Source organism: Myotis nattereri, assembly GCF_964212035.1.
Source record: "Myotis nattereri genome assembly, chromosome: 16".
NCBI classification, from domain to species: Eukaryota; Metazoa; Chordata; class Mammalia; order Chiroptera; family Vespertilionidae; genus Myotis; species Myotis nattereri.
Genome location: NC_138091.1, coordinates 24,701,801 through 24,719,215, shown reverse-complemented (window position 1 = coordinate 24,719,215; position 17,415 = coordinate 24,701,801). Strand labels below are relative to the sequence as shown.

Genomic DNA, 17,415 nt, shown 5'->3' with positions numbered 1-17,415 from the left:
TGTCCTGGGAAGGCCACGCCCACAGAGGCGGGGCAACGAGGTGGAGTGACTATCCTGCCAGGACCTCGGAGGCTGTTGTGGACTGTCCCCCTCCCACCTCGTGGAGCCCTGCCATCAGGGCCCCAGAGGCAGGAAATGGCCTGCCCTCATTTCTGTCACAATTGCCTTTACCATGTGCTGGGCACTGTACTGGATGTTGGGGATTAAGCCTGGTCTAATGAAGGAGAGTCACCTAAACAGTCACAACAGGTAGCAGGGCAGAGGCACCAACGAAGTGTGGGAGTCCAGGGCAGAGTTTCTCTGTCCTCACCCCCTTATTCATAAGGGCCTACTGGAGAATGAAGCCTTGTCTATCCCCATCCCCACCCCCAAGCTGTGAGCCAGGGAACAAGCAGTCCAGTCAGTGCCCAGCATATTTGGGGAAGCCACAGAAGGGAGGAGGGGCAGCTGGTTTTGGCCCTGGATGCAGCAGCAGGGGTGAGTGGAGGGTGCCCCGGCAGGAGTGCCAAGCTGCTTCTCCACTGACTTTATCCACCCCCTCTCACCCAAGAAACAAGATTCAGTGAGCTTGCAGAAATACATTAAATACACTTTATTTACATAGCATTAAACCTAGCTGGCTCTATGCCAATTGGTCCTGGTGTTGGGGCAGGGGAGTATTGCAGGTAGAGAGGGGTGAAACAGACTCCAGCTTTTAGTTTCTTAGCTCAGAAATTCCAGCAATTCCTGTAGCTCCTTGCAACCCCTCACGACCTCTGGGATGGACAGCAGAGTCTGGGAAGAGACACAGAATAGGCAGCTCAGAGTCACAGCCCCAGGAAGCACCCACTGAGTTAGCCGGGAGAAAACAAAAGCCACAGAGAAGCCTGCAATATTGCATTAGTTCACCTCCCTCCCTCTACCTCATAAATATGCTGAACAATGTCATCAAGTTTCTTTAACTCCTTGTCAGAGCGCCGAAGATTCTCCTCCAGGATGTTTCTCTAGAAAGCAAATAAGTTGCCCAAGTCCTATGCTTAAAAGAACAGCATAGCTTGTGGGGCAAGGAGAATATGGCAGGGCTCTTGCTGGGTGTGGTGAGAAATGGACCCCCAGTGGCATGGGAATTCTTACATGGCTCTGGAACTTGACCATGAGTTTTTCCTTCTCATTTTTCATCTCCAGGAACATCACCCTCAGTTTGTCCACCTATAGGTATGTCCAGATCAGTAGCGGCACAGCCTAGGGTTTCCACCAGCTGCCCAGCTCCTCTGTTAACTCTAAGTCACCTCCTGGGAGAGCCACACTTTCTCCTGGATCCAGTTCGTGGCCATGGGCTGACAGCTGGGGTCCAGCTGGCCTGCCAGGGTCTCTTGGAGCACCTTAGTCTCCGTCTCCGCACGCCGAAGTGAGCGGGTGAGCTGGGTCACCTCCTCTCTAAGGCTCTGGGGATGAGAATGGAGAGGTACATAGTAGCCCTCAAAGGTCCTCTCCATCATTCCTATCCCATGCTGTGAACAAGGTAGACCAGGGGATCCAATTCCCACATTTGGGATCCTGGCTACCAGTGGCACAGAAGGCAGAGGGTCGGGCATCATGATGAACGTACTATGAGTTCGCCACTCTTGTCTATCTGCTCTAAAATCTTCTCGTTCTGCTGCTGTATCACTTCCTGGAGCTCCTTTTCATTCTGTGAAGGGAAGGGAGGTAAGAAGGCACCGAGAGAGTTGGCTTCTTTGTAGCCCTTGCCAGGAGATGGGATTTAGTGCCTGACCCATGCTCAGCCCAGGTTGCTACCAATTGATAACACGTTTCTTCCTCTAGGGCTGAGTCAGGCAAGGCACAGCTCGGTGTTGAGAGAGCTCTGCTATTGTTCCTGACTTCTAGGTCGGCCTAGGAGATGGGTCAGCCCATAGCTAATTCCCAAACATGTGAAATGTCTGACCCCAGGAAGGGCAAAACTAGGGCAGTGGTTGGAAAATCCCCACCACCCAGATTCCCGGAGAGACAGTGGTTCCCAGTGGGCCAGGACAGCTGCCCCAGTTCTTCATCGCCCCACTTCTAAGCCCCTCCTTCACCTTGTAGCGCAAGCACAAGGCCTGGTTCAGCTTCTCTATGTCCGCTTCCTTTGCCTTCTGGGCTTCCTGATGCTGTTCTTCTTGGGCCTGTAGCCTAGCCTGCAGATCACAACTAGGGGAGAGAAGAATTCAGCATTATTCCTGTCCTCTCGAGAGCTAGCTGGGTCTTGATGTAAGGGGCTGACCTCTCTCACCAAGACTGCACTCCACTCACATCTTTCGCTGCAGAGTCCTGACAGCTTCTTCTTTAGACTCTTGCAGCAGGGAACACAGGCTCTGAAGCTCTAGAGTCATAGTTCTCATTTCTTCCAGGCTCTTCTCCAAGCCTGGGGTCTCTGAAAGAGAAAGTCCTAGATAGAGGTAGAGCCCTTTAGCTCTGAAAGGAAGGAGTGTGTAGCCATTATTTCCGCAACTCTTATCCATGTTCCCACCCATAGGATTTGGTGTCCAGAACATCACAGGTCCCAAAAGACAGAAATAAAATGAGCCCGAGTAGAATTGAGGTTTTTAGAGCAAAGCACTTTTCACTGCTTTAGTCTTTATCATCACTACTTGATCTAGAAATGAGGCAGGATCCCTGGAGCCCATCCTAACCTGTAGGCTGAGGGGAAACCATTGATGCAACTCGGGTGAAAGCACTCTTCTCACTTCCAAGCAAGGCCACAGGAGCTGATTCTGGCTCTAAAACAAAAACCAACCATGGTATAGGGCCCCTCTGGTGATCCAGTTAGGAATCTGCCATAGTAGAAGCCAGGGAGAGGTCTGTGGGTGGGCATCTTTAACAGCTGAAGATATCAGCAGGGTCATAATTTTCCCACCCCTAATATCCAGGGCCTCTAACCTTTGTCTGCCATTGCTGTCAAGATGCTTCCCAAGAAGGTGCTGTCCGTGGACGGAGGGTGTTCCTGGGCAGAAGCACAGGCTGTGCTTTTCAAGAGGGTCTCTGGCTCAGCCTAAGGGCAAATTACAACAAAACATCAGCTGCTTTTCAGGGTAGTGATTTCCCTGGACCATAGCCTCACACATTCATTTACATACTATCTATGGCTGCTCTTGAACTACAAAGGCAAAGTTAAGTAGTTAAGGCAGAGACCACATGGCTGGCAAAGCTTAAAATATTTACTGCATTTCACTTTAAAGGAAAAGTTTGCCAACCCCAGTTCTAGAGTGTCACCATCTTTCCAACCATCTAGACATCATCATCCACTCTTCCACCTTAATCCTACATCTAATTGGTCACAAGGTTCTATTACTTCTACTTCCTAAATAAGAATTGGATTCATCCAAACCACCCCTCCTCTCTACCCTATCTATAACTGCCATTAGTTCAATCCTTCAAATCTGGCATCCTGCCTACTTCTGCAGCCTTGTCTGCTTGTCATTCTCACCCCAAAACTCCTACACTCCAATTATAAAAAACTTCTTCCAAGTCCCCAAACTTGCCCCATTCCATGTGAGTAGTGCCTTGCCTTGTTTACCTATAGTCCCAGCACCTCACCCAAGTCTTGTTAGACTTGGGTAGACACCACAAAAAAGTATGCATAGTGCCTCTATGACTTTCATATACTGTTCCCTCTGCCTGGTGGGCCTTCCTATATACTCACCCTTGACAAACTTCTTAAGCCATCCCAAGGACAGTTAAGACATCCTAACTCTCAAAGTTAGAACTAATGCTCCTTTCTCTGTGCTCCCACAGTGATCATCCATGCAGACCTCTATCATGATCACTGCCTGTCTTCCCTGCAAGACTATGGATTCTTTTGCATTTCCTGCATTCAGTACACAGTAGGGAAGAGGGTCAGATCATAAGCTCATAAGCACCTTCAGAGTTAAAGATTTTGGTTGTACCTTTAACTGCTGAATAAGCTAATTAGCTCTGTATTCTGCAAGATGTTAACCATTTATAGTTTAGAGAGCACTGCAGGGAAGCCAAAGAAGCAAGACTAAATTTCTGCTTTCTTTAAACACAATGTAGTTGAAGAGACCAGACATCCAAGGGAAATTAATACAAGTGCAAGAGATCACTGAGTCTATGTGATGTGGGAACATTTCAAAGAAGAAGGTGAACATTTCAAAGAAGAAGGTGAACACATAAATAAAAGTTTGAGTGACAGGTGGAAGAGGTCCTGTAGCCAAATGAAAGTCACTGAAAGCCACAGAGATGAAACAAGAGTAGTGTTTTAGGAAAATCATTCTATACAATAAAGATACAACTGGAAAATCTCAGTAAGCTAGGAATAGAGGGGAACTTCCTCAACTGGACAAAGAATATCTACATGCCCCAGCCGGTTTGGCTCAGTGGATAGAGTGCTGGCCTGCAGACTGAGGGGTCAAGAGCACATGCCTGGTTTGTGGGCTCAGTCCCCAGTAGGGGGCGTGCAAAAGGCAGCCAATCAATGAATCTCTCTCATCATTGATGTTTCTATCTCTCTCCCCCTCTCCCTTCTTCTCTGAATTAAACATATATATATATATATATATATATATATATATATATAGAGAGAGAGAGAGAGAGAGAGAGAGAGAGAGAGAGAGAGAGAGAGAGAGACATAGCCAACCCTGTTAGGAACCTTGTTAGGAACCTATATATATATATCTACAGCCCAGCTGGTATGGCTCAGTGGTTGAGCGGTGACCCATGAACCAAGAAGTCACCAATTCGATTCCCGATCAGGGCACAGGCTCAGGTTGCAGGTTTGATCCCCAGCCAATCTATGTTTCTCTCTCATCAATGTTTCTATCTCTCTATCCCTCTCCCTTCCTCTCTCTCTCTCAAATTAAAAAAAAAAAATTTATCTACAAAAAACCTACAGCTAACATCATACTTAATGGTAAGAAATTTGAAGCTTTCCCTTTAAGATCAGGTACAAAGCAAGGTTGTCCCCTCTCTCTCCTTTTCAACATCGTAGAGAAAGTTCTAACTAATGCAGTAAGACAAGAAAAGGAAACAAGAGATATGCAGATTGGGAAAGAAGAAATGAAACCATCTTTATTCAAAGATATGATTGGAAGGGAAGAGAGGGAACCCCCAGATCCTACCGTCTCCTTTAGTTTTGTGTGTAGGAAGAAGGTCAGGCTCTGCAGTTGCTCAGTCAGTACCCTTAGCTCTTGGGAATACTGGCGTGTCTTCTCCAGGTCTTTCTCCTGGTTCTCTGCTATGGTGCTAGCCAGTTTAGCCCTGAAATAAGGAAGGAACAGAGAGACCATGTGACCTTCTCTGAACACCTCTCCCAAATCCCACATAGAACTGCATTCAAAGAGGGAAACAAAACGCTCTTGGACAATTCCATTCTTGGAGACGTTAGCTTCTAGAAGGGTTTCTGGGAAAGATAAGCAATTAAAGAGAAGCACAAAAAGGTAGACATCTTACTTCAGGTTCTCTACAGTGTCCTTGAGGTTCTCACACTGCAGGCTGCGCTCCCGGAGTACTTCCAGTGTGCTTTTCAACTGACACTCAACCTGGCCCAGCTCCAAATGAGCGACCTGGTTCTCTTGGTCTGCAAACTGGGGAGATGGGAGATGGGAGATGGGAGAAGGAAGAAAGGAAAGGTTGAGAAAGAGAGGGGAGAAAATGAATCTAAGTGGGACTTATGAGAGCCCTTGGGACAAAGGCATTTTCTAGTCTCTAATCTCAAACTTCACCTCAATACCATCAGGTAAGAGTCACACTCCAGCCAGCTCCCGTGCCCCAGGCCATATTCCTTACCTCCAGAGTCTCCTTCAGGTCCTGCACCTCCTTGGCCAGGACAGCATGTTGTTGCTGCAGCTCTGCTTGTATGTGTTTTAGTGTCATCTCTTCCTTTTGCCATCTGCCAGAGACCTTATATTAGATTCCACTGGCCCTATATCCTGGGCACCTACTGCCACGATAACCTGATAGGAACTCACTGAGTAGCCTGCTTCTCGTTGCTCTGGGTAAGCTGGCAGAGCAACTCATCCTTCATGGCCAGGTCCTGGGTACAGTGGGCATGCTGACTCTGTAGCTCTTGTAGCTGACTCTGCATGCTGGCCAGCATCTGTAGCTGAGCTCGGAGGTCTAAACCAAAAGTATCCTAATCACACCATGTGGTCACCAGGCCAGAACCTCCCCACACTTGTGCTCCAAACAAGTGTTCTAAGCACTTTCTTGTTCTACAGTCACACCCCAAGCCTTAGCAGGGCACAACTGCTTACATGCATGCACACACACCTGTTGCTAGGCGACTATTTTCCAACTCCAGTTGCTCTATTTGGCCTTTGCAGTCCTCTAACTGGGCAGAGACTTGTTCCAGCTCCCTGGAAACCTAGGAAGAAAAGATCATTTTCCTCCCACAGTTCCTCCAGAGTCGAGTGCCAGAACTTGGTCCAGCTTCTCTTTCTCGACAGAACAGCAAACCATCTTGCAGCAACACTGCAGCAAATAAGGCTGATCCTCAGGAAAATGTAGAAATAGGAGAAAAGTTGTTGAAGAAGATGCTGAAGGACAAAGGAAATTACTAGACCCAAGGCCATCTTACAGGGAAGGAACCTGGATGGTCTCCAAACCCACAGGGTAGGAAGCCCAGTCCAGGGTAAGAAGCTACTCATTAGAAAGGCCTTCTATAGAGAAGGAGGAAACCAGGCCTAAGCAGTCCCCACTCCTGGTTTGTACCTGCTGCTTTTCCTCAACTGCAGCATCACGTTCCTGTAGGGTCTGCCGGCTCTTGGCTGTGAGCTTCTCTGTGAGTTCTCGAGACCGGCTCAGCAGAGCTGTCCATGTTATATACTACCAGGGGAAGCAAGCAGGTCAGTCAAGCACTCTTGAGGCAAGGTTCCTAACAGGGTTGGCTGTGACCAAAGGAGTGGTATGATGGTCCCAAATACTCACATCCTGTTGCATGGACATCCAGTCCTGTTGCAAGATTGAGGTAAAGCTTGCTGCCTCCTGAGCCACCTCTTCTTGCTCAGTATGAAAGCCTACCTATACGAGAAGAAGTGCCTATGGAAGGGCTCCCTTCCTCTGGATACAACAAAGTGGGGGTAAATGACCATGCTCCCGTGACTCAGCCTGGATCTCAATAAAGAAAATGCACTCAAATTACCAGTTGGGTCTGGGTCTCCTTCAAGAGTCCTCTGAATTCCCCCATGGATGCCAGGTTCTGTTGCAACTGGCTGATGCGTTGACTGGCATGTGCACAGAAAGCCTCTAGCACCGACTCTGCCTGTTTAGGGAAGGGGTTGTGAGGATACGGTGGGCAGAGGAGGGAAACAGCACCAAAAGCCTTGCTGTCTGGCACATCAGTAGTTTAATTCATTGTTCTCCAGGGCAGGCAATTCCCAGGCCCCTCATGTCTGTCTCAAGTAAATTTGTGTTCCTGCAGGAACCCTGAGGAAAAAACCTCCCACATCCAGGAACAAAAGCCTGACACCTTACCGCATCCTTGCCTCTGAGGGCCATTTCCTCTCCGTGCTTTGCCTCCTCCCTTTCTGTTTTGAGAGTCTGGAGCCTTGCCCTCAATTTCTTCAACACATCAAAACAGCAGGAGACCAAGGTTTCTGTACGCCGAGACTACAAGATAAGAATCAGATGCTGTCTGGTTCCTTCTTTTGGCTTTCGGTCCCTCCAGAGGCCTCTGCCTTCATCGTCATACTGCTTACCTCCTGACTCACAGTAGTTTTATCTTCTTCTAAGTGCAACAGAGACAGGTAAAGCAAGGATATCAGCTCTTTAGAGACCAGAACCCATGACTGCTGTAGAGGAAGAGGTGGTTAGGCTAGATCAAATAAAGTCACTAAGCAGGAAAACACTAACCCCAATTTCAAGCTCCAATTAGAAGGAGATGTTCTTTTTTAAAAATATATATTTTTATTGCTTTCAGAGAGGAAGAGGAAGATCGAAACATCAATGATGAGAGAGAATCATTGATCAGCTGCTTCCTACATGCACCCCACCGGGGATCGAGCTTGCAACCCAGGCATGTGCCCCTGACCAGAATCAAACCCCGGACCCTTTAGTTCACAGGCCAACGCTCTATCCACTGAGCCAAACCAGCTAGGGCAAGGAGAAGATGTTCTTAAGAAAGGTTTGGAGACCTTCCTCCCTTCATTCCATGGCTGATTACCACCACTGGCTCCATTCTTGATTTTCACAGGTGACCCAGTGGTGGTATAAGGCCAATCAACACTTACCATGACATTCCTGGTCTGCTGCAAAGTCTGTCCAATCTCTCGGTTTCCGTGAAGATGCCCCAGTTTCTTATTTATCTAGGCAGAGAAACAGAGTTGTTACTTTTGCACAGATAGCATGCATCACCAGTACCTCATTTCCCCTCCTACCCACTGAGATACAGGAGACTTTCCTATTAAAAACAGGAGCAAGGTCACAGTTTGATAAAGTCAAGTCAGAAAAATATCCAGATGTAGGTAAAAATTTCCTTTTTATAGTAACTTTTATTTTTAATTATAAAGATAGTGTCTATTGTGAAACTTTGGAAATAGAGAAGTGACTAAAATGGAAAAAGAAATCATTACATAATTTATTTTACCTCATCTCAAAGCCTCTCAGAGGTTATCTGAACTGATTTCCTTTCTTTAAAAACCTTGAACTTATGTTAAACTTCATTTCCCATGTTATTAAAAACTCTTCATAAACATACTTTTAAATGATTGAAGAATATCCCATCTTATGGATACACCATTATTTTTTATTATATTTTTTCATTTTTTTTAAGTTACCATATTTTTGCAGAATGGTATAGGATATATTATCCCTAGAAGTGAACTTACCGGTCAAAAAGTTTGAACTGCTTTGAGGGTCTTACTTGAATGTCCTTCAAAAAAGGCTGAACCAAGTTATATCCTTCTGACAGCAGGACAATGCTTACCAGCGTTATCTATTTTATTCTTTGCTATTTTGTCAGAAGAAAATTGCATCATTGTTTCATTTCTCTGATCACCAGTAATGATAACCTTCTCACATATTTATTAGCACTTTTATTTCCTTATTCTCTAAGTGTTCATTATCTTGGGGCAGACAAAAATCTTAGTATGATATGTAGAGTAGACACGTATGATCTCAAATACAGCAGAGCTATGGAAAGACTTAAAAGTTCTGACAGAAAAGTGGGGAGCCTTCATTACTGCTGAAGGCAGCCATCATCTGGGAAAAAACGACTGCTGGAAGAGCAGTGCTGAGTCACAATGTTAGCAGTCTGGACTTAAGGGGGCAGATCTCTTGGAGTCCATCGTTCCTTTCCCCAGCAAAGCAGTCATCATTCCCTCCTGTGTCGTGCAGTGAGGCACGGAGTACCCCATGAGCCCCGGACAAGGCGCACAAGCTGTTCAGAGCTGAGCAGTCAGGCAGGTGATAAGATTAGTGTGAAGGAGGAAGCCAAGCGGCAAGGACATGGCACTGTGATGGGGAATGGCTGAAGGTGCTGTCATTTCCTCCTCTTTGGTTCTGCTTCAGTGGCCTCCAAAGGGATTTGGAAAGCTACAGCAGAAGAGGTACAAGGCTGACTCAGGGACAGGGAACCAGGTCAAAGACAAGAGGAAAGGATACAAAAATAAGGAAACGCAGGAGAAAAACGGAGCAGCTAAGGAAATGATAAGACTATGATTTCCAGGATTTGGGCAAAAGGTGAAGTCATTGTTTGAGGATATTTTCAACCCAGAGGAGATCTTTGGGCATTTGGAGAACATCTCTTTTTTATTATTTTATTTTAGAGGACTTTTATTAAAGCTGGGGACAGTAAAACAAGAAAGGGCTGGAGAAATAAGTCTAGGCTGGTCTGCTTTGGCTCATTAAGAAGTCAGAGAAAAGGGGGCTTTGAGGACAGGTTCAGGGGGTTTGCCTGGGACAAGCTGCAACTCCCACTGTCCAACGCTGCAATGGCTGCAAGTCTCCTGGGGTCCCTTAGAGTTTAGGAGATGCACACCTGTTGGGGAGGTTGAGGGGGAGGAGGAAGAGGGATGGGGAAGGAGAAGGGGAGGGGGAAGGCATAGGCATGCTCCTGGGAGGGAGCCCACACCTGGAGAACATCTCTTTTTAGCAGCAACTACCTATTAATCTCTCCAGCCACAATACTGAGACTCTCAATTCCTTCCCCTGACACCATTCTCTTCCTTCCTCAGTCTGTGTTGTCACAGCTAGAGTCCTCTACAACACTGTTCTTTAAACTTTTTCTTCTCATACCTGTTATAATAATTTTGAAGACTGAGTGCCCTTAAGTTTAAAGGCTGTCATTTCCACCATATTATAAATATTGACAGTTTGAAATAAAACTATTAAATCAATCTTACATATATCCAATGGTATAAATACATACACCAGAATGATTTAATACCTATTTTATATCTTTAAAAATACATGAACAAGTTTTTAAACAGTCAGAAATTTTACATCATCCCTTTTTCTTCTTTATGTGTATTTTTACTCCTCTCAGAATTTTATCCTATACTTTAAAGTCTGTTATTAATCAATATATCTGCAACAACAAAAGTTCATCTAAATTTAAATTACTTTTAAATTCCTCTGACCATAAGCTTTTATGTGAAAAAAATGTCCTTTAGAGAAATATTCTTAACAGTTGTATACTAATCATTGTATTATTATTTTAATAAAATCACAAACATACCTAGTAAAAATTTTTTTTAAATCCTCACCCAAGGATTATTTTTTTCCATTGATTTCTACAGAGTGAAAGGGAGGGAGAAGGGGGAGAGAGAGAAAGAGAAACAAAGATGTGAGAGAGACACATTGGTTGCCTCCCACACACACCCCTACCTGGGCTGGGGAACCCTGCAACCTGGCCATGTCCCCTGACCAGGAATTGAACTGTGACCTCCTGGTTCATGGATCGACGCTCAACCACTGAGCAACACCGGCCAGGTCACAAATATTTTCTATTATTCGATTGCTATCCCTTGACAATGTAAGATTCAGGATAGGCAGTAAATATGGTCTTCTTTAGTTAAGTGGGCAAGGGCAATTGAGAATGGAGAAATAGGAAAGCAAAAAATTAGCAGAATACATTTGGAAGATGAAGATATAGAAACCGATTCTTTTAAAACTATCCTTGCTTGTATTCCCTTAACAGTGGTTCTCAACCTTCTGGCCCTTTAAATATAGTTCCTCATGTTGTGACCCCCAACCATGAAATTATTTTCGTTGCTACTTCATAACTGTAATTTTGCTACTGTTATGAATCATAATGTAAATATCTGATATGCAGGATGGTCTTAGGCGACCCCTGTGAAAGGGTCGTTTGACCCCCAAAGGGGTCGCGACCCACAGGTTGAGAACCACTGCCTTAGAAAGTCCTGATGAACCCCAGGGGTATAGTGAGTACCTACAGCTTTAACAAATTTTCCAGATCCACAGCTTTTACATATTCTAAGGTGCCTCCTTTGCCCTCTGGCAGTTTTTCAGTTTAAATTCTGAGAAAGAGGGCCCACTGGGATCCTCCACACCTTGGAAGTAACCTTCTTACCCCACTGCGAGAGGTGTCAGTTGTGTCAGTCTGTGTGCTACTATCCTGCACTTCTGGGTGAGGGGTAGTCAGCTGGCCCTTCCAATTCCGCAGCGGGCGAGAGAGAACCTCCAGAATGAGAAGAGAGTTCATCAAGTTATCTTCCAGGTCGTGTCGAGATAAGGCGGTCAGATCTGGAGGGTGGCTGCAGCAGAAAGAGAACGTGAGGAGAAAAAAGATAGGGGAAGGGATGGAAGTGGCAGGTCCGGGTTAATGAAGCCGAGAAGGCAGCAGGATATTGGGACACTTACTTCCCCCATAGGAGATGCTCCCTCTCAGAAGCACTGTCCTTGGTGCCCAGCAGGCCTGTGTGGGATGTGTTTGTACTCTTCTCCTGTGGTGGTGCTGGGGGAGTAAACCAAGTCCCCACCGAGCAAGTAGAGAAAGGAGCAGTGCCCGCGGCAGCGTCCTGAAGCGCAGAGGGAAGGGATAGGCTCTGGCGGAGGTTTTCCAGCATGACCGAAGTATTTACACCTTTTTCTAGCCAGGCCAGTGGCGACATCCAAGGCCCTGTGTCAGAGATGAGAATCCTGCCAGCATCTTCTACTGCTGGGCCCGGAGCTGCCTGGGATTCCATTTCTCCTGGATTTGGGGTCAGGCATGTGGACGGAATATCTTGCGTATTTGAGACAAGTGTTTGATCTCTCAGCTCAGCCTCCTCGGGGAGTACGGAAAAGCTCACTTCTCTTTCCTCTATAGCTCCGTGCTCTACAATATCCTGCCCTGAGTCCACATGACTGACGGGGAAATCCGCTGGAAAGGCAGTTGAAGGGGGAAGAAAGAGCGTGGAGGAAGGCAAGAAGGCATTACTTTCAGAAGACACTAAGTCCTCGGGCACAGCCCCGGTTTTACTGTCCCTCGGGCTTTCCTTGGAACAGGGTAGCTGTTGCTCAGAACAGGGATTTGGTGGACACTCCAACAGATGGGCTGGAGGGTCCTGAAATGTAAGTTTCTCAGGCATAGCAGGAACGACTTCTGAAAAGCTGTCTTTCATGCAGGGTTCCACCCCATTTCTCAGCAGATCTCCTGGCCTCAAAGGCTCATCCAGAGAAAACCTGTCTGTCTCTGCTATGGTATTTAAATGGGCCCCAAGTGTGATGTCTTGCTGCTGCCCTTCTGCAGAGGGTACAAGGACCATGGTTTTAACCACATTGTTTTCCACTGGGTCTACTGCTTCCTCAGATGTTTTGGGAGTAGAGTTGTTTTGGGGAATCAGATTTAGGGGCTGCTCATCTGATTCATGTTGACAAACTTCTAGCCACTTTGAGGGATGGCTGAACTGTTCTGATGGGGAGTCCGTCATCTTAGCATTTTCAAAATCCAGTGGAGATGAGCTGTTGCTGCCCTCCTGCCAAAGAAAACAAAAGCAGTTGACTAAGGCAATCAATTCCGGTTCTCAACATACAGTGATAGGTGAAAGATACTGTTCAAATTTGAAAAAGAGTAAAAGTTCTCATGACCTCTACTTAGGTAAGATCTTGGCTAAGCCTTGCCCCTCAGAGACCCAATAGCAGGGAAAGAAAAGCTAGGAAGCTATTTTGGATCCTTCCAAGTGAATCCACCTATAGTAAAAGCAGGGCTGAGATAATTTATCTATATCAAAGTGGCCCCACTCCTCTTAAATTCTAACTCCAATTCACTTCTAGGGGGAACAGGTAAGAGGGGGTCCCTAGGCTCAAGCTCTGTTAGAATCTAGAGTTGGTCCAAGGTTTTTCTCCTTCTCCAACAGAGTTAGAGAGCACTTGGCCCACAGAGACCCATGGACCCTAGGGAGAAAGGGCAACATCAACCTGTGCCAGTAACCTAGTCTCCTTGACCACAAGAGCTGAGGGCATCCTGAATACATGGGTTGAATCCACTGAACAGCTGGGATTTGAAGGGCTCTAGTCTTTGTGGCAGAGGGGAATAAAAAGCAGAGAGACTTCCTCCTAGTGCCCTAATAAGAGACTAACAACCTCCCTACTGCTAGTTCACAAGGACCACTGCACCTTCTACCACCTGCAGGGTTGCTGCTCCTGAGACTCAATGAACAAGAAAAGGAAAATACACATGCACTTAAGTGGATCTAGTAACCAGAGAAAGAACAAATCCTAAGATAATTAGAAAAGGTAGACCCCAACAAAACACAGCTGATGGAAGAAACAGATGACAATTTGAACTCAAAAAAGAGTATATAAAAACAAGTACAGCCGAAACCGGTTTGGCTCAGTGGATAGAGCGTCGGCCTGCGGACTGAAAGGTCCCAGGTTCGATTCCGGTCAAGGGCATGTACCTGGGTTGTGGGCGTATCCCCAGTAGGAGATGTGCAGGAGGCAGCTGATCGATGTTTCTCTCTCATCGATGTTTCTAACTCTCTCTCTCCCTTCCTCTCTGTAAAAAATCAATAAAATATATTAAAAAAAAAAAAAAACAAGTACAACGCATACACACACACACACACACACACTCACTTTCTGGAAATAAATATTACTGTTAAACAAAAAATTTCAGTAAAATGAATTGGAAGAGGATGGTCAGAGTTGAGACTGGCATTACTGGCCTGGACAATCAAATGGAAGAAATACCTTAAAGCAAAGATAAAAATACCCCCCGCCCCCCCGCCCCCCGCAAAAAAAGTAAATCTTAGGGAAAAGCTACAAGAATTGGAATATAGCCGAAACCGGTTTGGCTCAGTGGATAGAGCGTCAGCCTGAGGACTGAAAGGTCCCAGGTTCGATTCCGGTCAAGGGCATGTACCTGGGTTGCGGGCACATCCCCAGTGGGGGATGTGCAGGAGGCAGCTGATCGATGTTTCTCGCTCATCGATGTTTCTAACTCTCTATCTCTCTCCCTTCCTCTCTGTAAAAAATCAATAAAAATATATTTAAAAAAAAAAAAAAGAATTGGAATATAAATCCAGTAAGTCCAACATGTGAATAAAACAAATTCCAGGAGAAAAGAGAACACATATGGGTGCATCACTGATTAACAAATACGTATTAGAAGAAAATTTCTCTAAAGTAAAGACCTGAGTTTGCATATCAAAATGGCTCATCAAGTTCCAAACAGATTAACAAGAAAAATAAAATTCTGAACTACAAGAGCGACAAAACTTTTTTTTTTTTTTTGCTTAGCTTCACTTTTCCTCTCTAATTTGCCCTTCCTCTGGAATTAATCTCTCCTACACGTGCCCTGCTCTTCCCATGTAACCAATTCATTTTAACATCCTGATGTATATCCTTCCATATTTTCCTCTGTGTTCTTTTAATAATATGCAACATACAAAATTACTTTATTGGTAGATCACAAAATAATTCTCATTATGTGTAGTAGTTATGTTCTATAAAGTCTCTGTGAATACTTAATTAGCAAATACTGAACTGCTGCTCCTAGGGGAAATATAGGGTATGTTCCTGCAAATTTCCTAGCAAACATTTTCATTAAATGAACTCAAATCTTATTTTATGTGTTTTTGTTCTAAAACACCTTATTTGATATATATTGTTGATTCATTAACATTGAAGTCACAGCCAACATCACTGATGCCTGAATGAAGCTCATCTAACTCATATATCGCACATCATAGCTTTCTTGCACTTAGGAACACTAGCCAGCACTTCAGTACTTACGTTTGGGGGCCATTTAAAACAGTGAAATAACCAACAAAAAACACAAAATTCGAAAACCATGGCACCAAAAATAGATCATGAGAAAGACATTTGTTTACAGTATGACCACTAAAACAAGAAGACAAACCTCAGCTGGGGATGTGTGTTTAAAGCGCTTCCTTTTTTTTTTTTTTTTTCTTCTCTGCATGTCCAAAAGTGTTGCAAATATTGATTTTGAGATTACAAATAACTTTTAGTGAGGTGAATTCACAAATACTGAATCCACAAATAATGAGGTTTGACCATATCCATTTCTCTGCATGCTGTTCTCATTTAACAATGTGCAAATCTCTCCATGTCAACAAAAAGCACACAAATGTAAAAATCATTGCACTAAATAGTTGGTGTAGAACTAATCCATAAGCTTCTATGGTGTGCATGAATCATAATTCATTCACAAATGGTCATTTGTTTCCATTTCTGCTTTGCTTCTACAAACAGTGCTAACATAAATAGCTTTGTACATAAATAGTATTGCCTCTCTGTCAGCTGTCTGATCTCTGTGAGTCCATGTTAGAGGAAGACTACTAATCAAAATGATAGCATTTTCCTCTAACTTGGTAAAGATTAAACGGGGGAGGAGGTGATAAAATCTAACAGCTAAATAGAGGTCCAGATTCTCAGTGGATTTTCTTTAACCACCCCAGGGCACCTCTCTGTTGGCCTGGATAGCTGTAAATAGATGTCACTAAGGTAGAAGACTTCATTATCGTTATTAATTACGTTCCAGCTCTGACCCTCAGTTCCTCTGGGCTGTCGGCCTCGGCAGAGAGCCCAGTGGAGAAGCTGGCCAGACGCATCTCACCTGCAGCCCCAGTTTGCACAGCGATGGGGTCAGCGAGTAGCATATCCCAGGCCCCTTCGCAGAGCTGGTGAGGGCTTCGGGCTGCAGGTTAAGCTCGCGGAGAGGCGTTCTCACAGGTGGTTCTCCCTAAGAAAGAATGAGACAGTGAGAGGAAGCCTGTGCTCTCAGCCCGCTCCCCACCCTCCCCGCTAAGAAGCTCAGGGCTCAGGGCTCGTACCCAAGAGGCGCTGAAGCTCCAGGACCCAGGAAACACTCCACGCGCCCCCGCCCCCGCCCCAGGCTGGACCCAGCTGTCTCTCTCCTGGAGGCTCTCCGCTCACCGGTTGGGGCGATGGCGACAGGCTCAGTTCTTTCACCCGCCACATCTTCGACACAGAACACAGACCGATCACCTCGCAAACCGAGAGGTGACGGCTAGCTCACCCGTCGTCTTCATTTTGAAACTGCTCCGCGCTTCCGGATTGGCTGCGAAGCCCCAGTGCGTCAGTCTGGCGCGTCCGCTCGGGGCTCCAGACTGGTGGGCGGTGGAAGGAGGGCGGGGCCAGCGCAGGCCACGCCCCTCCCGGCCCAGGGTTGCGCGCGTTCTCTGGGCGGACTCCTCCCCGCAAACGCGGGCGGGAGGGCCGGACGCGCGCCCACCTGAGGCCAGTACGCAGCCTCACCTCGGGGACGGTAGGTAGGTAGCTGGAAAGTCAAGGAGCCCGTCCCTTCGGCCGCCAGCGGGCCACCCTCTCACCCCGTCAGTAAAGTTGGTTTCCCTCAGTTACCTCAGCCTCAGCCGGGACCAGAAAACCGGCCTGGAGTCTTGAAGGGAAAGGTGAGTGGAGCGTTTTTTACTTCGGCTGAGACGTAGCTCTCAACCCGCGCAGTAATTTCGTCGCTTCAAATGTCTAGTGTTTTCGTGGGTCTCACCTCAGGGCCTGCGGCGAGTTGATTGGAACAATAGTTAACATGTATTGAACATTTACTATGTACCTGGCACTGTTACAGTTGCTTTACACATATTAGCTCCTTTAATACTCATACGGGTCAATAAAGTAGGTGCTGTAAACATCCCCGCTTTACAGATGAAGGAACTGAGTCATAGACCATGACGTGGGCCCCACGCCCCGCAGGTGGTAAATGGCAGTCAAGATTCCAGCCCACAACTACCAGCTACATTGCCTGCCCCTTCAGTCCCCGCTGGGTGGGAAATGCAGCCTAGCTATTGAAGGTAGAATTGAGTTTGGGGAACAGTTAAAGGTAAGTATCTATAATAATAAAAGTGCAATATGCTAATTAGACCAGACAGCGGGATGTCCTTCCCCACTACCTTCCAGATGAAGTCGGGACTGCAAGGGCCCAGCCCCTGGCAGGAATTTCGTGCATGAGGTCTCTAGTTTAGAGATAATAGTTGATGATAAAGTACTTTCCTTTGA

The 17,415-nt window shown here is 46.0% G+C and overlaps 1 protein-coding gene across 1 annotated transcript; it reads right to left on the bottom strand.

Annotated features, from left to right (window-relative positions):
* Positions 1-564: 564 nt before the first annotated feature.
* On the bottom strand, positions 565-16,393 carry SPAG5 (sperm associated antigen 5). The gene is made up of 24 exons (XM_081109579.1): positions 16,318-16,393; positions 15,998-16,123; positions 11,797-12,893; positions 11,507-11,690; positions 8,205-8,279; positions 7,674-7,766; positions 7,450-7,584; positions 7,118-7,237; positions 6,904-6,996; positions 6,688-6,801; positions 6,247-6,340; positions 5,946-6,093; positions 5,764-5,866; positions 5,428-5,561; positions 5,097-5,235; positions 2,899-3,010; positions 2,652-2,738; positions 2,272-2,392; positions 2,058-2,169; positions 1,589-1,669; positions 1,269-1,424; positions 1,114-1,188; positions 903-983; positions 565-774 (listed from the first exon to the last, which is right to left on the bottom strand). Exons 1-24 carry the CDS (start codon positions 16,360-16,362, stop codon positions 703-705), a joined length of 3,597 nt encoding a protein of 1,198 aa, XP_080965705.1. The 5' UTR covers positions 16,363-16,393; the 3' UTR covers positions 565-702.
* Between the last annotated feature and the right edge of the window lie 1,022 nt (positions 16,394-17,415).